Genomic DNA, 23225 nt, shown 5'->3' with positions numbered 1-23225 from the left:
GGACATTGAAAAACTGATTATCATTTATTTGTTCTTAACTGTCCGATAACTAGAGTTATCTGACGGATAAATGTGATTGAAAAACTATTAGGACTAACTGCACATTATAACTTATACATAATATTATATTATGATTTCAAATCGCAATTTGAATATACCATAGTGATATCTACTATCACATACAAGTTGGAATATCCTCCATGTTAAAATGATATTCATACTGCTATTTCTAACTACATTTAAAAATACCAATATTTTGGTAACAGTGAAAAATAAAAATATTGCTTCACATATTGGATTTAAATATGACTACAAAATAAATTAAGTAAGTATAAATTTGTTTAACTGTAATATTATTTAATTATTATAATGACAAATAAATTTTTTAGGTGTAATCAAGTTAATAATTGCAAGAAGTGGAAAAAAATCTATTTGGACAATTAACTGCACGTTACCAATGATATTTATTGAAAACTAAAAATATTGCTAGTGTTAATGTTTTATAATTTGTATGTTATTTTATAATTAATTTAAGTGAGGCGACCACATCAATCATTACAACTTAAAAGATAAATGTATGTTGTGTTTAATACACATACCTACACATATTGTGTAAATTGCGTAAAGCAAATAAAAAATTTAAAAAATATTAAGTAGGTGTGTGATTAATTATTATTATACATATATAAATGACTACTAAGTAATTGCTCAATATAAATTCTTTCTGTCGATGATTGGTGTTGTCATTGAATAGTAATTTGTACTAAATTCGAGTTAAAATATTATTAACAGCATTTTAAAAATTTTACTTTTGTTTTAAGTCTGGGGTTATTGGAAAGTTGGTTTCAATTTTTTGAATACATGTTATACCTTTCCTCGTATTTTGCAAAACTGCAAAACGACAATTTTGATTTAACTGTATCATCATTTTGGAATAGATTTTTCATAGTCCTGAGCTTATAAATGAAAGTAAAATATTATAATGGTTCATAATATTAACAGTGACGCTGAAGTCCTAAAGTTAGGATTAAGATCATTAATACGCACAAAATATAAATCATTATTTTTACCATAGAGTAATAATATAAAGAGATGAACTAACATATACTTGCACAGTACAAAAAGTGAAGCAATTAAAAGGACAAAAACCAGTATGACCACATGAAGGAAAAACATTATTTATTAATATGTGGTTGGTAGGAACACTTATAAAATATTTGCAATTTATTTTGTTTTAAAATAATAATAATAATTAATAAATTAAAGACAAATTAAATATATTAAGCAATAACGTTTATTTAATTTTAAATAAAAGTAAGTAACAAAAAATAAAATACAGATTATAGTAAAAAAAAAAAAATAATTGAATTTAAAAAACTAATCTTAAATATATAATACGTTCACATATTAATAATTATACTTATTAATATTACAAAATTATGTTATAATTTGCATAATATTATTATATTAATGTATTAATATGTACATTAATACTTTTTGAAATCATGAGTGGTTCATGATAAAAGAATCATCTTGTATTGTAAACTCAACCTATTAGAATTAGGGAAAATGTGAAAATTTCAATTTATACTTCTCTTTCACATGCATTTCACCGTACTTTTAATTTATCCTTAATATATCTAAAAATAAAAATGAATAACTTTTTTTAATAAAATGAACATTTAGGTAAAACTTATATTTAATATTTAAAGCTGTAGCAATTAATAAAGCATTAATTAATATTAACAAAGAACAACTATTGGCCTTTGAATAAGGTTAATTTATTGTAAAAAGTTCTTAATGAAACTACTTCGTTTTGTTTTCTGCATAGATATTTAATTTTTATGTCATAATAAGTTGAAATTACTGACTTAATTAGAAGAATAACATGATTAGAAAAAGGTCCATTTTCTATATTATGATAATTTATTGAAGAAAAAATATTTTTGTCATTAATGAAGGAAGCCAGAATTTTATTTTTAATAAATAATGAATTATTTGGTTTATGTTCTTGGTAATGTAATTTTATAAATTTTTCTACAACTAAACATATTTCAATAACATCAGTATTTGGGTATGTAAGACCACCTTTATCTTTTAAAGAAATTAGAGATAATAAAAAGTTTTCTTTGGTCCCAAAAAGAGCTACATACATCACATTTTATTTGTGAAGCTAACTTATGAGAAACAAAACCAGCTATGTATAAAGAAACTTCTGTGGAGAATGAACTTAAATGGAGATGAGTTCCAAGTGTTTCAACTGTAAAAGTCTCTGGATCTAATTCAATATCATTATAAAGGGAAGCATTTGTATCATTTATGGCTTGGATTGGATTTTTAGATACACTAGAACAGTTTGGAATTGGGATATCTAAAAGAGAAATACAATTTCCAAGACCGCTGTCTTTTATTTGTGCTTGAACTAATAATTTTTTGTAAGCAGATCTAAATTGCATGGATGTTGGATTATTGTTGTGACCCCCCTGAGACCTAACACTACCGAAAAATATTTCAAGGTGGTCTTGACTTAGTTTATATGACGGTATGAATTTTAAATTATTTGTATCAATGAATTTTTTTTTTAAGTTAATAAGGGAATGAAAACATACTATGAAACCTAAAAAGCCAGTTGATCTTTGTGATTTTAAAATTGGTTGACCGGTGCTTAATTTTAAGTTATGAACATAATAAATGAACTTTTTACTAAAATCAAGTATATTTTCATAATTATCATTATAGATAGCTCCTTTGAAGCCATATGGAATCAATGTTCTCGAATTCAAAATATCAAAAGCATCGTTAAAGAGTTTTATAAAATTGACAGTAGCAGTACAGTTTTCAAAATCTTTAAGTTTAAGTACATCTTTACAAAATATTAATGAATTTGCAACTGATAAAGAAAGAAGCTGTGTTGCTAATTTAACCTTCATTTTTTTTTTGAAAAAAAAAAACATACTCTTTTTTTAATTTATTAGCTAAATAACATTGTTCTTTATCTTGTAACATCAAAAGTAATTCAATATATTTAAAACTAATTATTTCGTTATTACAATCAATAAGCTCTCTCTTTTCACCAAATGTGTTCCTAACAAGTTTTATCATATGAGCGGGATCAAGCATGATGGAAACATCTGTATTATTAGAATTACTAAAGCTAGTTTTCATGCAAAATTGATTAGGATCTAAACAACAACCAAGGGCACGAGCCATGCTTAAATTTACAGCACAGCCATCAAACGTTAAGCTAACAATAGTTACACCAGTATCACTTAAAATATTAATGCATCTGCGTACAAGATTTGTTTTTTGATCGCTATTTAAATGGTTACACAAAAAATAACCTACAGGTAGCTTCCAAGAAAAATTTATTGCGACAACCATAAATACTAAACATTCTGTGGCTTGATCAACACTATCATTTTGTATTTCTGATCCAAAGTCAACAAAACCAAAGTATTTATCATTGTTGAAATCTAAATGTTTTCGAATGGAAATTTCATCCATCATTAAAGCGCAGTAAATAGGCGTTGAAGTATTTTTGCAAGCTAATTCTAATGTGTTTAGTGCTTCTTTGGTGAAGCCTGGTTCAGCGTTTACATGTGTATACCACTTACTTAAAGTGCGCGGACAAGGCAGTGCAGAATTAAATTCTCTTCTAACAAATTGATATGCTTTTGGAGAGTAAAAGTTTAAGGTAACAGCAAATTTCCGAAGCTCCAAGCTATACTTTTTTGGAATTTTTCTACCAGCATTTTTTTTGCAAAAATTATTGATAAGATCTCTTTGTTTACCAAAGTTACTATCCAATAACATACCTTGTTCTTCAGAAATCAACGATTTATTTTTCAAAACCTTAATAACACCTAAAAGTTAACAAAATATTAAATACTGGATATTTATTTGTACTGATTTATTACCTCGGAGAGAAACAATTCGATGCTTTTGTCTTCTCACTTTTTGGGACAAGATTTTAATTTTCATATTTTTGTTCTTATTCTCCTTAGACAACATAGCAACATATTGTCTTAGCAATTTTTTCCTAGGTGTGTCTTCATCTTTAGAGGTCATAATAGATTCAACTACTAATTTAATAGAATCCATCTAAACAACAAAATGTCAGAATATAATATTACAAATATTTTTGACTAGTTTTTTTTTATTTACCTTTGGTTTATTCACAGTATAAGCTTCTTTACTAGTAGATGGTTCACTATACACTAATTCTGGTTCATCAGGTAATGGAGAGACTCCTTGAATACATACACCATGGTTCTGTAAAATAGACAATCATTAAATTATTTTAAAAAATAATATAGGGGATAGGAAATAAAATACCAATGCAGTTTAGTAAAATCCTTTTTTAAAATTCAATACATACACTGTGATTTGTCAATTGTTTCAAGACTTCAGGAACAGCTTTTTTAGCCTAGTATGAATAAAAATACAGTTAAAAATATGTAATTTAATTATTAAATATAGGAAAAGACAAATTTAATTTTAAAAAACTCGGCTTACATATTTTAAACGGTTAACAACAATTGAGGGAACAGCATTCTCATGTAATGTTTTGTTCCTGAGATACTTCATAAAATCATCAGGTTTAAAATGTTCAGAACAAATAGCTGATGTCAATTTCATTGTTGAAATATCTTTGCCGCATTCTTTGAAAAATTCTAACCACTGCTCACGAATACCATCCTTTTTGGAAATTCTAAAAATAAAATGAATTATACTTAGTTATTAATAGGGATTAAATATTGGAGAATTATTAATATATAATTATGAGCTAAAGAGATGCATATATGAAAACTGACGTACCGATGAAAGCTAATGTTTCCTTTCTTCGATTCAGCATTTCTCGTACGTGAACAAATAAAACAACTCGGCATTATGGTAAGACCAAGTTAAGCAAACAAATAAACACGTTATTTAAAATGAAAAAATTTTCAAAATAAAATCACTAAGACACGTTAAAAAACAATGATCGACAATCGTTGTCAATGTTGTTGTTGTCATAACTTCAAATAATATTTTATTGTTTTTTTAATTTTGTTATCAGTTATCATGAATATAAAAGCACGATAATATATTGTAATGTTTTTTTTTTTCAAACTGGAAACACTGTATTTTGTCTTTCTGATTGCTTCGTATTGCAACGGCTATAGCGTCCCCCTGATTTTTACGCACTAACCAATCACCCATTTAAGTTAAAATAGCTAGTTGAATATTTATTATAGGATTCGGCGTCACTGAAAATTGTTATAAAATGTGGGACAATTGGTCATGTAATATTTACCTGTTCAAAATATTATTTAAATGTGTTAGTATAGTTTATTCAGAATTGTAAATTGAGTGGACAACGATTAAATAAATATGAACTAACTAGTATTTTTATAGTATTAGTATTTTATTTAAAATGATAAAAAAAATTATGATTGATCATTAAGTTTATGAATGTTATTACCTAGTGTTGTTAGATGGGGGAAAAAACAGCAGGTCCAGTCTGTATATATTAAATATTATTAATTTTCTTTGTACAGCTTGTTCATAACATCTTGTAAATTATTATTTATTATTTCATATGTATATGTTACAGCTAAAGTGTTGAATTCCGTTATTTTATGAAATAACTAGGTAGTTCATGAATTACCTACGAATATTAGTTAAAGTATGAAATAATACATGAAAATTGTACTTTAACTAGTTATTTCATAGAATATCTAGTTATTCTGTACAATTTCAGTTTGATATCCGTTAAAGTATAAAATACATTAAAATTTAAAATATATATTATAATATTTTATTTTACTGAATTATGAATTAATTATAGTTATATTATTTATTTATTTGTACATGTAAGGCTATTATGGCATTTAGAGTTGCACAACACCTCTTTTTTTCTACAAACACATCGCTTTGTGTCACATTTTTTGGTACAAGTGCATTTAAAAAAACCCTGACCAGTTCCCAGTGACTGCGCAGTTGCCGCAGATCTTAATGTAATACTTTCATTTGGAACAGCTTCTACAGCTAACAAATTTTCTGAACATACTGTGAACTGGGATCGAGAGTATAGTTGTTTAACACTCCTGTAATTATATAATGTTTAAGGTAGGTAACAAATAAATAAAAAATTAAAATAAAAAATAAAAAATTACTTGTATTATTTAAATTTTTCTTACCATCATTGCATCCCAGTTGATAAAACCCATCGTCAGTTAATTTTAAAACAACTGCAATAATTGAACGAGGATCACCCTTTCCTCTATCAACATCGGGAATTTTGATACGCACTGTAGAACCAATATTAGCAACCGCAAATTTAGTATTTGATAAATCTTTCATTCTTTTTGCCTGTTTTTCCAAATTTTCTTTAGCTTTTTTCCTCTCCTTAAAACATTTAATTATTTTTGTAATTACAATATTAAAGCTAATTTAGCTATATAATAGCTATAATATAATATTGACCTACCGTAGCAATATTTAAATGAACTATATCTTTTTCTGTGCCAACTGTTGGTCGATCTACGTCAGTAACGTCATCCTATAAAATATAAATAAATAATTAATTTAAAAATAATAAAAATAATTAATGATTAATTTTTCCTCCTACCGTAGCAATATTTAAATGAACTATATCTTTTTCTGTGCCAACTGTTGGTCGATCTACGTCAGTAACGTCATCCTATAAATAAATACTTAATTAGTCAATTACATTAATACAACTTTAAAGACATGGATGATATTATCCAATCGGGTTTCTGTCTCTAGCCCTGAGTTAATAGTTTGTTGACTTACAGCTTCTTCTTCAGATTCCATTTTACGCAAGATAACTTTAGGTAGAAGACTTGAAGATAGTCCAGTTTTTGGTACACTACCAAACATTGCTTCGTATGGACTACGTTTAATTCCGGAATGTAAAGCTTTATTCTTCATAAATTGTACAAACCGAAGGCCTTCACTCCATTTGTTGGTATTATTGCTTTGCATCCACGTAGTCAGCATATTTTCAATATCCTGGTTTGCTCTCTCTACGCTGCCCTGAGATTGGCTATGTCGTGGTTTGCCATGGACAATAGTCAATTCGGGCCACATCTCTTTTAAAGAATTTACAATTTCATTACAAAATTCTCGGCCGTTATCCGATTGCAGTACTGAGGGAGCACCAAATAAACAAAAAATATCCAAAAGAACGTATGCAATCTGTTCAGCTCTTTTACATTTCAAAGGTCTTAAAATACAAAATTTGGTCAGATGGTCCTGATAAACCAAAACAAATTTATACCCTGCGTCAGACTGAGATTGAAAATCAATTAAATCAATTTGGCAACGGCTGTTAAAATCTTCAAACACCATTGGTTTTACAACAATACCTTTTTTTTGACTTTTTTTTTTTTGCTGGCAAGGTATACACAAATCTAAGTATTGCTTAACATCAGATTGAGTAATATTTTTATAACGTTTATTTATTTCATATAACATGCGATCTCTGCCCCCGTGTCCAATAGAAATATGAATTTCATGTAAATAATCAAATATTTCTTCAATCATAACATATAATTTAACATTTTCATTTTGATTACTTACGGGTAGTATTAATTTTTCAATGCCGTTTATTTTTACAATATCGTAATGTTTTTCTAACCAATAGTCACGAGAAGATTCCTTTTTTATTTTCATTTTTCTCACGTCTATCATCAAACTTGCATATTTTTCTTTTGTTAAAACTGCACTATTTGGTTTTAATAAACGATTTTTAACACTAATATAAAACTTTTCTTTCATTAAATCTAATTCATTCATTGTGAACAATATAGTTAATACTTAAAATAATAGTGTAGAGACAAACGAACTAACAGCGAACACGTGTGACTGTAAAACTATTACTAAACTTTAAACCTGTATAATACATGTACCAAATACCAACAACAAAAATCTTATAATAACACGATAAACGATTATCTTATAATAACACGATAAACGTACATTGCGGTCACCGATAATCTTATCTGATTTAATGTGTTATATTAAATTGTTGAAATGTAAAGGTGGGATCACACGGCGCGTTGCGCGTCGCGCGGCGTGTGGAGTGGTATAGCGCGGTACAGTTGACGCGCCGTCTGATTCGTGTTGCGCGGGGTGGCGTTATTTACAATTTGACACATTAACTAAGTGATGCCAGGGAATGCATAAAATAACTAGTTAAAGTATAAACTATATACATTACCTACAAGCTTTAGTTATTTTATAAATTACCTAGTTATTTCATAAACTAACTGATTCAACACTTTAACTGTAACATATACACGGCAACTTTATTATATTGTTAGGTACTCGTATGCACAATCATATAAGTGTTACTTAAAATCAGTTTAAGTGTCGCCTAAGCACATTTTTCTATACTTTTGAATAATGACTATAATTTATATTTTATATAAAAATCAGCTTGATTATAGTATATTTTAATATCTATAAGTATCAAACAAATAACACCGATAATAATATTATCGTAAACATTATTGATAAGCATGGAATAATAAATTAATTTTGAGGAAAAATAATTACAAGTTACAACATAGAACACTGTGTTCTATGGTAATTGGTAATACTTTAATAGGTATTTAATTATTAGTGGTATTACCTAACTACGGGTTACTTAAATTTCAACTATGCAAGATGCAACCAAAGTGTTATTACTATTTAATTATTAAATTTAAATATTCAAATTGTGAATACCTATTGTTCTGTTTAATCACGAGTAATTGTGAAAAGTTCTTTGTTGTATGTTCTTAGTATACTAGTATCTATTAGCATTGATTAAATATACATAGATAGCCCACGCAACGTTAAAAACTGTTAATGAAAAATCGAGGTATTGGGAGCCTTAATATAATAGTAGGGGAGCCTGAATTCAGAGAGCGCTAGAGTAGTTTTCGACAATATCACAACCGCGGTGGTAACCATCATGATGGTAGTACTTGGTAGCTCATGATGGTATTTAGATTTACTTAACAATTTATGATAAGCGGTAAGTGATAACATTTAATTATTTTAATTGAACAGTTAACTGACAAAAACAACTGTCTTATTGTCTTATGTCTAATTCGACTATGCTCTGACAACTACAGACTCTCTATACGACTATTATACATTTATACCTACCTTACCTCGCGTTATTGTGCCGTTATTGTATATTATAATAATTCTCCGTTGTTATTTGTACCTACATTAATATTATGTCACGCGGTTGTGGTAGTAAATGTGTATACATGGACTGTGGTAAATCCGCTCGTAATAATCCAGATTTGACATTCCGTAAATTTCCAACTAATGAGGACGTTCGTAAAAAGTGGATTTTGAGTTCGGGTAAGGACAATTATTTATTATATTAGAAAAATAATGGAACATAATATTTTAGAATGAAAATAAAATACATAAAAAATGTGTTATTTTTATCAAAATTAAATTACAAGTTTTATACATGTAATTAGCTTAATTCAATCAAAGATTAAGGGTATGACTTGATACATAGTAATTTAAAAAAACTGATACATTTTATGCGTTGTCTTGTGTGTATAAGACTGATAAATAATAACACACTAACTACCTATTGTTTGGTAAATATTAAATAACTAGGTAGTAGGTAGGTATTGTCTTATAATTTTATCAAATTATTCAAATTGTATTTTATTTCTGGTATATTCTATGAAAATGAATGTCGTGGTATTGATTAAATATACATGTAGGTACCTACAAATGTACATTTAATTAATCGTTGCAAGTAACACAATATCAATGTAATAGGTATAGCTAGGTATTGATAGCTAGCTATAATATAATTATGAGAAAAATTTCTATGTAGTTTATAACTTAAGAAAGGGAATGAATACCTTATTATTATTTATATTTTATTCAAAAACTATTTCATGTTAAGTACATCAGTTATTTTCTATAGGCGGTATAGGTACTACTTTTTATCACATTTTGGTAGAATGTAAAAAAATATATTGGCCTTTTGATAAACGGCTAACATTTGCATCACTTAAGTTAACTACCTACCTAAATATTTTTTGTTATAATACTATTAATACCTACCTATAGCTTTATTGTATTGATAATAATAATCATAAATATGTGGTATTGAGTGAAGTCGCTTACTATGGCCAATTTGACTTGACACTTGGACTTGGTCATATGTGACAACTCCCCACTCCACCCTAGATATTACAACTTACAAGTAAATATTTTAAATTTTGTACTAAAATAAAATCTTATATTTTAATTAGGAAATGTTACTCTACTGAGTCTCACGCCAAAAGAATTATCATGTCGATACATCTGCGACACTCATTTTGTAAGTACAGATTATACCAACGAAAATAAAAGCAGATTAAACAAACACGCAGTTCCTACTCGATACATAGAAATCGGAAATTTTCATGATACCACACCTACTAATGTTTATAAGAAAGTATGTGTAAAAAGTCCAATTCAATTAGAAATGGTTACCAAATCAGGTTCTCCGAACGTCTACGTTCTAACACCAAATAAAATTCCACCTTCCACTAGTAACTTATCCACAGTTGGTTCTACATCTTCGACTCCAGTATTGACACCAACAACAAGGAAATTCATTGAAGAATCACACGTGCCAATAAAATTACACCCTAAAAAATTATTTGGTGGTGATAAAATTTCAAAACTAAAATTTACTCTGGAACAAAAAAAAAAGCAAATTAACAGTAAAAATGTATCGCTGTTTAGATTGAAAAATAGGTTACAATTAATGAAAAATAGAAGGCAGACTACAAATAATATTGTAGATTCATTACAATACCCATCAAAAGACTCTAAAGTACTTGTAAAAATGCAGACATTAAGAGCTAAATCATCAAGAAAACCTTTCACAAAAGCAGAACAAAATTTTGCCTTGAGTTTATTTTACAAATCACCAAGTACTTACAAATTTCTAAGAAATAATAAAAAAATAACTTTACCTGGCATGTCAACAATTCGTCGGTGGATTGGTAATTCAAAATTCAGACGGGGATTTAACTCAGGACTATTTCGACAATTAAAAAAAAAATGTGAATCAATGAGCCAAGATGAATTATACTGCACATTAGTATTTGACGAAATGAAGATCAAAAACTATCTTGAATATTCTAAGTTTCTAGATTGCGTTGAGAGGTATGAAGATTTGGGACCTAAAGGCCGCACAAATAAATTAGCTGGTCAAGCCATGGTGTTTATGATACGTAGTTTGTATTCATCATGGAAAATGCCTATTTGTTATTTTTTACCAGCGACATCAGTAAAAAATTGTATATTGAGTGAGTTGTTAGTGGAGGTAATTAAACGGTTATTAGATTGTGGATTTCATGTTAAAGCTGTAATATGTGACCAAGGCACTAACAACGTAGCAGCACATAAACTACTGAAAGTTACTAAAGGCAAGCCGTTTTTTGAAGTTAATGAAAGGCGAATTTATTCAATTTTTGATACTCCACATTTATTTAAAAACTTACGTAATCATTTAAAAAAAAGCAATTTTATATTTGAAGGCAAAGAAGTTTCTTTTCAAGACTTGAGAGATGTTTATGACATTGATAAAAAAAGTTGTACTAGTCGTTCTTTATTAAAAATTACTGACAATCACATTAACCCAGGGCCATTTCAATTGATGTCATGTAAATTAGCTATGCAACTGTTTAGTAATACAATGTCTACAGCTTTAAAAACCAGTGTTTACACCGGTCAGCTGAAGTCTAAAACAGCTATACAGACAGCTAATATGATTAAGTATTTCAATGATTTACTAGATGTACTAAATAGTATGAGTTTGTACCATTCCAATCCATTTAAATGTGCTTTATCCACCGAGAGACCGCAGCAACTAGAATTTCTTCAAAAAGCAATAATAACATTTGAAAATATAAAAAAGAAAACTTCTACCAACAAAGGGAAACAAGAAACCAGACCTGTTTGTTTTGATGGTATGTGCTGGACCTTGAAATTGACTATTATAATGCTCTATAAAGAACAACAAGATAATATGGGATTCACATACATTTTGACTGGACGCCTCAACTCTGATGTAATAGAAAACACATTTTCTATATTTAGACAAAGAGGAGGATATAATAGGTAAAATATGCCTTGAATTCTTATATAACATAAAAGTTGAATATTTTAAGTTGTCAATAATTAATAAAATGTTGATGTTATTTCAGAAATCCAACTGCAAGAACTTTCCGCACAACGTTTAGAATTAATGCAAAAATGAGTTTAATGAAACCATCTAGTTCTTCTAACTGTGAGCCAGACGATGACATCCATTTAATGACTCACTCTGTAAATAATGACGTACAAATAGATGGAGATAGTAGTGAGTCAACAATATCATCCAATGAATCATCCGATTCATGGAGATTGGAAAGCATTCAATTAGAAAAAGAAGCAGTGGTTACTTTGGAAAATTGTTCAAATACCTATTTTGCTGGTTACCTAGCAATGAAATGTATATTAAAATTTCCCTGCTTAAATTGTGAACAGTTAATGGTGAAGTCAGATTTTTCAATTACAAATAAGTAGTATATATTTGTATGTTCACAGCCAGCTTTTCCACGGTAAAAATTTTTTTTCAAGGGGGAATGTCCCCCTTGGAGCACTCAGATTTACCGTGTAACACATTTCACACTGATTGTTAGTAAATTTTACCTCGAAAAAATGTGCTGTATTTCATTTTTACTCATGTTGGTTACACTGATTTTTTTAATAATGATAAAAACATTATTTATTATTTACAATAATTTTAAGCTGATTGCTGATTATTTTTTTCATATTCAGTTACTAATGATCCATCGTTCACTCAAGTTGTGTCTCATTTTTCTTTATTTTCTCAAAGTTTTATTAAATTGTATAAGTTATTTAATTTCTTCAAAAATGAATTTTCAAAAATGCGCAAACGATGTCCAGTCATTGGTCGATCAAATACGATTCAATTCAACGCCAGCGTATCCAGAATTCTCTGCATTTGTATCTAGGTTACGATCTTTTAAAAGTTTTCCTCCAAATACCGGTCAGAATAAGTACAAGCTCTCAGAATGCGGATTTTACTATATCAATCTCGATGACGCAGTTCAATGTCATTGGTGTGGAGTAATTCTACATAGTTTTGAAATCGATGATAATTGTTTTATAGAACATACCCGATTCTCACCAAAATGTTTATATGTATTATTAATGAAAGGTAATCAGTTTGTTCAAAAAGTCTTAAGTAAATATTGTAAAACCGAAGTTATTTGTAATTGTGAAACCGGTTCGTACGACACCATTTGTTAAATCATGTTTTTTTTATATAATATACTGTTTATAATATTTGCTGTATTGAATAAAAAAAAAAAATAAAAAAAAATTGAATGTTTTATCTTAAATGTTTTATTATTCGATTTAATATCTTGTGGACGTATAGCCTAGCGGGTTAGTGCGTATATAATAATTTAAAATGTTTTTCAGGTATCAGGTTAGTAAGTATATGTAAATTCCCTCTCTAGTATGCACTAATTCGCTAACTGTACGTTCACATTTTTTGCATTTTTTTTTTATCCGAGTTTTTAGTATATAATATGACTGCAAAGGAAAAAACTAACAGTCCAATGTATAACTCCTAACAGTTATATCCTACTTTTTATTGTGTACTTTTTTAGCAAAAAAAAACTTCATTATGAGTCCACCAATAATTGTCTGTAAGTCTACATTCGACATCCGAGCTTTTAACAAGAAAAGTATTACAGTTGGATTACTAATTAATAAGCAGATTTCAATTATTTTATTATTAGAATGTAAACTTTCAAAGAAAATTATTACATTAAGTTTAGAAGAATGGTTCACACTGATGTCTGAATCTAATTACAATTCAATTATTAATAACCTAAATACCAGGGTGAGGCGTGTAAAGATTACCGATTCCTTTTCATATTCAATTAATGTTAAACAGAGTTCAATTACCCTACATCTAAACGAGGAATATATTACCTTGACACACGTAGATTTGTACCGACTTCGTCAATTACAGAATTTGATTGATTTGTATGTGGTAGACAAGCAAAAACGTTTAGCAAATTATCAAATTACTTTCAACACTGCATATGACCTAATTAAAAATGATGTCCGTGGTCTGCCATCCACTTGTCAAAGGAACGAATTTACCAACCAATATATTCAAAACTATGATTTTAATTATTATAATCATTTACAGAACGATGACACATCGTTTTTATATGAAATATTACAATTTCATTTTAACACATTGTCCGATATGATTTTACAAGATCTAATAATATAAAATATATAAATATGATTAATAATTATTTATTTAAAAAATAAAAACTTTTTTATTCAATAATAAACTTGCTTTTTTTTCTTAAATTACATGTTACCTTTAATCATAAAGAATAGTTTTATAGCGTTTTAGTTTCAAATTTTATGTTTTCAGTAAATAAGTAGATTAAATTTTGATAGTACAGAATTGATAGCAATGTTTCAATTAGAAATTTTTTTTCTCAGACATACTATATAGTTTATAGGTTTATGTTTTCCAAGACCTTTGAGTATTGAACAAATAAAAACATACATGTATAATAATATTTTGTTTTATTAAATGAAACTAATTTTTCCGTATGATAATCAAACAACCGTCTTGCTTTTAATAGTTTGACGCTTTGGATCGGTTAGTAATTTATCAAATATAATTTGCATTGTCTCATTAAGACCAGTATGAAGTGTTTGATCTTTTGATTCGTCGGTCGTGTACAATCTAACAGTAGCTTCACTGAACTTCCATCTATTACAACAAATTATTTTATTTAAAAACAAAAGAAGTAAATAAAATCAGTAAAAAAAAAAACAGATTCAGCAATAGTTTTTAAATTTAAACCAATGTATTTACCTGTCCTTTACTGGTACATTCTCGATGTTAGTAACCTTATAATGACTTAGCACCCAAAGATCCTTTCCTTTTTCTTCAAAAGGCGTCTTTATTGTCACAACGCCATCTCCTTGTCTGAATGTTAGCGAATTAAATACTTCAACATCAAAATCTTCTGATCTCAAGCGTTCGCTGATATTATCTCTGTATGATGCATTCTATAAAAAAAAAATAAATTATTTATGCTATCATTAGGAAAAAATATTATTTTTATTACCATTTTATTCTGCTTCTTTTTCATAGGTTTTTTAACACTAGTTTTTTCTGCAGAACGTTTTGATCCAGGTTTTGTTTTTGAAAAAGACGGTCTTATATCAATTGATTCGCTAAAATGTTCATTCTGTGAAACATAAAACATAGTATATTATTTTTTACTGTTTTTTTTCCATTATATATTTTTTCTATGTCCCAAGAATTATACCCAAAGCGTTGAGTAATGTTACGACGCACTTCCAATATACTATGTTATAATCAGTCATTTAATATTATTTTAAGAATTATAACCATAGCGTTGAGTGGTGTTACGACCGGCCTCCAATTTTCTATGGTTATAAGATATTTACTAAGTAGTTACTAACCTCTGAATCAGTTGAAGCAATTGTACGGTACGACATTTTATTTTGGTAGTATTTCTGTTGAACTGAGCTTCTTGTCCTGGGATGAAATCTTGAAGACTGGTGAATATTAGAGAATTCCCTCTGTCTTTTATACACAGATTTTTACCACTACTTCAATAATTAAGTATACAAATGGTCATAGCCTTACATTATAGAAACCTGCTAAAACATGAACATACAGGTACAACAGCAAAATCACATTACATGACTTTAAATTGACGCTAACATAACCTATCCCAGCCAAATGTTTATGACATTCACCTTTTACCATGGTCAATACCCTCCTTGAATAAATTTCTACAATAACCTTACCTTAGATGGGTGCTGAAACATGTTCATATACAACAGCAAATTACATTACATGAATTTAAATTATTACAAACAGGATTTAAAATAAATTAGAATGTATACATTCATTCTCAAAAACCAATTACATTATATGAATTTTAATTGTTGCTAACATAACCTGTCCAGCCAAATGTTTTCACATTTACTAAATGTCAATGCTTAGAATGTATACATTCATTCTCAAAAACCAATTATATTATATGAATCTAAATTGCTGCTAATATAACCTGCTCAGTCAAATGTTTTCACATTTACTTAATGTCAATGCCATTATAATATTAAAACAGGATGTAAAATAAGTTGAAATGTTTAAATCCATCACAAAAAAATTCTAATGAGAGAAGAGAGGGTTATTTTCGGGTATAAAACCCAGAATTTCTTAGCTTATCGTCATCAGTTCAAGCAACAGCAGTTCCAAGAGCAGCCAGCAGCAGAACAGTCTTCTTCGCCAAAACAACAGCCAGCCAGCAGTTTACCAAACATCTTCAACGGCCAGTCAAAAGATTGTCAAAACAACTCTAACAAATAGACCAGCCATCATACTTAGAAAAAGTACCTCAATTTCTACAAGCTATGTAAGTACTATTTTTTTTTTTTATTGTTATTATTTAATTTAACATCATACTTCTTTTTTTTAAAAAAATAAAATAGAATAATAAAAATTTATTGTTGTAATGATAATACAGTTTTATAATATTACTATGGGTATTGAGTGTTTAGACTTAAAGATTTTTTTTCATAGATTATTTAAAATAAAAACATTAAAATAGAAGTAGTTGAAAGACGGTTTCTCAACTCTCACTTTTAGTCACTACTATAATATAAGCTGTTTTCTTTTTTTTGTTAAGTTATGATCAAGTAACAATAATACGTTATAATTACACCATAGAGTAATAATACTAAAATGAATTACACCACGTCTACAGTATAGAAGATAACTGATGTACCATACTATCATAGATTTACATAGATAAGATAGAACATCGGGCTTATCATTCATCAATAATATTGATAATTATTACCTAACCTCAAAAATCTTTAATAGTCAATCTCTTTCATGATAATTACTATAGATACCGTTATCTAGTAGTTGTTGCACGATACCTTGTTTTTATCAATGTTAAAATACTATAGCTGATTATAAATATTTGTTATAGATAACGTGATTGTTGTATTACACGTGTAATATTATCTTACGTAAAATGTTTTAATATAAAAAATTTTTTTTATTATATTAAAATATTCAATAATGTTTAATGACTGTATAAAATATATCCTAAAACGTATATTATACACATATATAAATTTAAATTATTTTTTCTATAATGTTTTTTTTTATTGCTTTTACGTTAAGATTATTCGAAAGCTGCTGTCGCACGTTGATAGTAAACACGTAGTTGCTTTCGTGACAACGTAATGTTACCGTACGAACTCTACGATAGTTACAATCGCCCTATCTACTATTAACTAACATATAAATTATCACGTGTTTTTCTATTATCGTGTGACGTAGCTTCACTAGCAACTAAAATTTTATTTTTTATGATATAAATGCTATATTGTCTAATTTTTAAAGTTTTTTTATTTAGCTTTGAATAATATAATTAGTTATTATTATATATACGTATATACGTACATTCGTTGTTTTATAAATAATCGCTTTAATAATTAGATTTATATAATATTTTATATTTTATACTAATGTATTTAGTCAAAAATTACAGATAATGAATTTTTGGCATTCATATGATTTTTGTAATGAACAAATTCAATATTATGGAGAACAAATTGTAACCTTAACGAAGATGATTGATGAAAATAAGATTAAAGAAAGATATGAATATAAAGATCTCAAAAAAAAAATTAAAAACCTGAAATTCATTATTTATTTAAGTAGAACAAACTCTAACCCAAATTTTTCTTATATAAAAGATTTAAACGCAAAATTAGTTTTATTAAGAGAAGAAAAAATGGATATATGTAAAAAATATAGTGATTTATATGTTACGAATTTTCGTAAGCGAGAACACTGTTTCGGTAAAAGGTTAGACTTTATTACAACAGCAGAATCTAAGCGCGAAAGATTTAGATCAGGTTAAAATTTTTTTTTAAAAATTTGTTATGAATAATTAGTAATAATATTATAAGTTTATATTTATGTATATAGGTATTCAATGTAATTTTCTTTTTTTGATTAATACATACAAATTTTTAATATAAAAGTTAAAAAACATAAAAAATAGAAATATGTTGGAAATAAATTATTGTCATTAATATGCATTATTTTTTTTTATCTGGCAGATAGTTTACAAATTTTATATAATTTTTCCAGATTTTTTTTTTAAAAAAAAAGAAAAAACATGGAAGCCAAATCGTTAATTCACGAGCAAATCATTCAAATATTGGAACAGCAAAAAGAAAATGATCATGCTCAAGATGTTGACGAAAAAATGTTCTATTCCAATATTAAAAATATTAAAATAAAAATTCAAAAAGCGGTGCTGAAAGAAACCAGAAAAAGACTTATTGAAGAAAAACAGAATTTAATAAACGAATTTAAACATTTAACATATATTAATTATTTATGCGAGAAAAATATTCAAAAAGGTCTAAATAATTTATATAGTAAATTAGATAATGTCGAATAATATTCTGTTTTTCAATAAATAATTATAATATTATTTTTTTTTTTGTTATTATTTATTATTTTATCATATAATTATTATTGTGTATATAAGATCTGCTGGTATGATAAATGTTTTCAAATAAAACTAATTTAATAAAAATGTTAGGAAAAGTGGTTTAGATTTAAAAAACGTATCAATTAGTTAGTTTTTGAAATTCTATGTAATTTTCAGAATCATGAACCCAGAAATAAACGTAATTAAAAGCAGAATTCTAGCAGCAGAACAGCAGGTGCGTGACAATAAACGCTATTATATCGAGAAACGGAAAGCATTTCGAAAAGTATTTGTAAAAATTAATGATAGTATGAAGAAAAATTCATTTTTTAAAAATAAATTGATAAATGAACATAATAGATTCGAAAACTATTCAAGTGAATGTAAAGCAGATATTCAGTGTCGGTTAACAGAACTAAACAATCGGTTAAGAGAATTAGAATCTGAGTAATTTCTTATTATATTAACCAATTCTTTTTTTCTTTGTAATAATTTAGAATTAATACTTTTATTATATTTTGAAAACAAGATTCTGAATTGCTTGCATACGATTTAAAAAAAAGAAGTTGATGTTATAATAAATTTACAATATTATGATTGCTTTTACCTATGTTTTTTTTTATTTAATCTATTTTTTCAGTTTCATAATGAAAAGAAAAACGGTTACAAAACACGAGCGAATGTCATCTTCTGATGAAGGTTTATTTGAAATCGAGAGATTTAAGAAATGTTCAAAAACATTTTTGATTAAGAATACTTTAAATTTTATAGACTACACGCTTTTTTTTAACTATGTTAGAGATAAATTAATTTTAAAGTTAAAAGAATCATGTTTACAATCATCTATAAAATTTAATTTACATGTGGATAGCGTATACGAAAGAATACTCACTCAAGAAGTTCGGGACATAGCTTTCAAAACTTCTAATACACTTGCATGTAATTCATCCGATTTCAATAAATTACTAAATGGAATGTTCAATAAATTATTATCTGAACAAGACCAGTTTTTAGCGAAAGGATCTGGGTGGTCCCTTAAAATTATAGATGTATTACAATTGAGAATTAATACAGTGAATCCTCTCAGAGGAGGAACGTATCTAGATCTACCTGAATATATAAAAGATAAAAGAGCAATTATAAATGTAAAAAATAACGATGCTAAATGTTTTAAATATTCAATACTATCTAAGTTTGATAATCGATCGAATAAAACTTATTTGAATAAGAAATATTTTAAAATGTTAGAAACAAAAAGTGGTTTAGATTTTAAATGTATTGATTTTCCAACACCAATCAGTCAGATGAAAAAATTTGAATGTACAAACGATGTAGCAATTAATATTTATAGTTTAAATGATAAAAAACATATTTTTCCTTTGTATATTTGTAATACTGAAAGAAAAAAACATTTCGATCTTTTTCTGTTCAATAATGATGAAACATCACATTACTGTTATATAAAAAATTTTTCAAGATTCGTTAGAAGTCAGAAAACTAAAAATTAATGACTTAATGACTCAGTTTAAAAGCGTTATCTAGCGGAACAAAATACAGCAGTATTATTATTTTCATTGATTTATTTACCACTAGATGACGCTTTTTGTTTTTATCGATTGTAGATATATATATAGTTTTCAAAACAGACTAATTAGGATCAGGAGATCATGTGAAATAATTAATTCGACTTAATAAAAAAACTGATATTTTATTTTATAAAAAAAATAAATAAATAAATAAATAAATATTATACATAAAAAAAACATTATTTTAAAATATCTGATGATGTTATCCACGAATTTTGACTTGAATCAAAACCTAACCATTTAACAAACATTTTATTCCCAACTTTTTTTACAATACGTTCAATGAGAAAGGTGTTTGGAAAATCAGTTAATTTAATTTCCTGTTCATAAAAACCACCTAAAATTACACTGCCTGATTCATCCTTTAGTTGATAAGTAACTGGATTTGTCTGTAAAACTTTTGAAACTGTAAATATTTCCGTTGTCCAATTTGGTGTATATCCTTTAGTAAATATATGTTTATACTTAGATATTCGTACTTTATCGTTAACTTTAAATTTTGGTTTATACAATGTTTCAGAAATTATATATGTGTTAAATTTAATTCTGTTTGTATCCATTCGAGCTTCACTAGGTGTACATTTGATTGTTCTGTGTTTTGTGTTATTATAGTTATGTGTAATTTTTGATATTGTATTGTACCAATTCCATGTGCCTGTTGCAGTAAAATGTCTATATATATTATTTTTAAGAGTTCGAATCACACGTTCCGCGATTGAACATTTGATAACACTGTATGAACTGTAATGTTTAATTTTATTTTTTTTCATTAAATCTTGGAATTGGACATTGTAAAATGCTGTACCATTATCTGTCTGTAAAAATTTTGGTTTAGCTTTTTTCAATATATTAAACATTCCTTTTGTACATTCTTTACCTGATTTATTTTTCAGCGGTTCCACAAATACATATTTGCTATATGTGTCTATAACAATTAATATGAATTTAAAACCATAATTTTTTTTAGAATGAGATTGCATATCCATTAAATCAGCTTGCCAGAGGTCGTCAATAAACCGTGTTACCACACTACGTCTAGGAAATATTTTTCTCGCTGGTCGATGTAGCTCGTTAGCTATACTCTCTAAGGTTGTCATTATACTATAATATTTCTCTCACGCAGTTCTTCTAAAATAGATATAATTTCATTATTGACACCAGTATTACCAACACTTTGTGATGATGTCAGAAGATTTAATCTAGTTACTAGCTCATTCGGATCGTCATAATAAACTAATTGTGTTTGAGGTAATACATCTTTATATAAACCTCTGCCTGTCTTAGGATCAGGTGATGAAGTAAAATTAATCATATCTGTAGACATGTGATCTGCAGGTGAAAAACTGCTTGCTGATTGATTAAAATCAAATGGTTCAATTTCTTGTGTTATTTTTCTACGTTTAGCGTTAAATAACCCAAAAGGAGTAGAAGGTAAAGTATTGTTAAATGATTTTAAGCTAATTCGAGGAGTTGTATTCTCATTAATTTTAGCTATTTCTTCGTTAAACTGTTTTTCCTCCATTTTCATTCGATCATACAACGGTTTTACAACAGTCATCCATTTATGGTACCTCGAGGTTCTAGGTTTTCCATCTGCTTTTAAATGGACTCCAGAAGTTTTCAAAATATTGTAATAAGATTCTATATCTTCTATAGTTGTTTTTTTTGGTTCCTTCTCACATAATAAAGACCATAGTCCTGGTGTAAATTTATAATATTTATTAAGCAGCAATAATTTACCGTGACTAAAAGTTGCAGAGTGTTTTCCTATTTTATACGAATCACTATCTTTATCATAATGCAAACCATAGGATTTATCATAACGCGTTGATTTAGGACGGTTATTTAAAAAATTTTCAAATGGTGAATTTAATTCGTTACCATCATCATCTTCACTAGTACATGAGGTTTCTGATTTATTTTCTAGCTCAGTTGACTGTGTGTTCCATATTTCATTTTGTTTTGTATGTGTACTCAATGGTTCAATTATTGGCTTAAATGCTTCACGGAAATAGTTTTCAGAATCTATAACACCGCGTTTCATTTCCATTATTTTTCGTTTAATATTTTTTTTTGATGTTATTAAATTTTCCAACAAGACTTTTTCTTTGTTCATTGTAAATAATAAATGTAATATACCTGTATCGTGTGACTACCGATAACACTATGCAGATAATTACTTTGTGACGGTATATTTATATATGAGTATAAGCATATAAAATTATCTTATTTTAATGAACGTATGAAAACCACATCTATACCTTCCTTCATTAATTTCCCGAGTTTTATCGATGACCATAAACCCATAATCACTATGATTCCAACATAAATGAGAAATTTTGCGAAATTCTGAGAAATCCATATCTGTAGATGAATGATCGTTGAATATATGTCGTAAATTTGTATCATCTTGTTTCAGTATTATTAAGAAGTTTGCGTTATCTCTTACTAGCTGTTTGGTTATTTTAGAATATGTCTGTGCTAAATAAAATACAGAGCTAGCACCCGAATGTCTACCCATACTAAAGTATTCTCTAATTACGGACTGTGGACCACATATCACATCGTCAAAAATGATGATGGAATTTTTCTTGGTTAAGTTTGGTTTTATAACCTTATCAGCGCTTGTAAATATGAAAAAATTAGCACCCTTTATATCATCTATTATTTTTTTCAATAAAACATATTTTTCCTGATTAGAGGTTTTTGAGTATAAATAAATATTTTAAAATCTTAACCCGTTTGCATGTGTGATCAGATTATACATTATATTTGTTTTTCCTGAACCACTGGGGCCAACTAGTATAGCACGTATAGTATCGGGTAATAACGAACCATGTCTTGATGGTTTTTTTACTACCTGAACATCTACATTTATAACATCTAATTTTTCTTTCTGCTCAATCAAATTCATATTATTTTCATATAAATACTCTAGATTTTTTAAATTTATAGCCAGTTATAGATGGCGTGTTCAACTCGCAAGTGTAAGTCAGACAAGACT

General features: G+C 27.5%; 2 protein-coding genes across 3 annotated transcripts; both read right to left on the bottom strand.

Annotated features, from left to right (window-relative positions):
• Positions 1 to 5593: 5593 nt before the first annotated feature.
• LOC132935641 (KRAB-A domain-containing protein 2-like) lies at positions 5594 to 8309 on the bottom strand. 2 transcript variants are annotated; one of them, XM_061002235.1, is made up of 4 exons: positions 6743 to 8309; positions 6614 to 6686; positions 6473 to 6544; positions 5594 to 6390 (listed from the first exon to the last, which is right to left on the bottom strand). In XM_061002235.1, the coding sequence occupies exons 1-4, from the start codon at positions 7801 to 7803 to the stop codon at positions 6031 to 6033; spliced, it is 1566 nt and encodes a 521-aa protein (XP_060858218.1). In that variant the 5' UTR covers positions 7804 to 8309; the 3' UTR covers positions 5594 to 6030. The 2 variants fall into 2 exon arrangements, with proteins under 2 accessions (XP_060858218.1, XP_060858219.1); XM_061002236.1 differs by having other exon boundaries at positions 6614 to 6685; positions 6799 to 8309.
• A 6379-nt stretch (positions 8310 to 14688) lies between these two features.
• On the bottom strand, positions 14689 to 15147 carry LOC132942629 (uncharacterized; the record flags this gene model as incomplete). Its single annotated transcript, XM_061011193.1, has 2 exons — positions 14689 to 14845; positions 14951 to 15147. Coding segments are annotated over 2 exons (354 nt in total), but the record flags the coding sequence as incomplete, so codon positions are not given.
• Between the last annotated feature and the right edge of the window lie 8078 nt (positions 15148 to 23225).

Source organism: Metopolophium dirhodum, chromosome 1 (assembly GCF_019925205.1).
Source record: "Metopolophium dirhodum isolate CAU chromosome 1, ASM1992520v1, whole genome shotgun sequence".
Taxonomy (NCBI): Eukaryota; Metazoa; Arthropoda; class Insecta; order Hemiptera; family Aphididae; genus Metopolophium; species Metopolophium dirhodum.
This window is presented reverse-complemented; position numbering and strand designations above follow the sequence as displayed.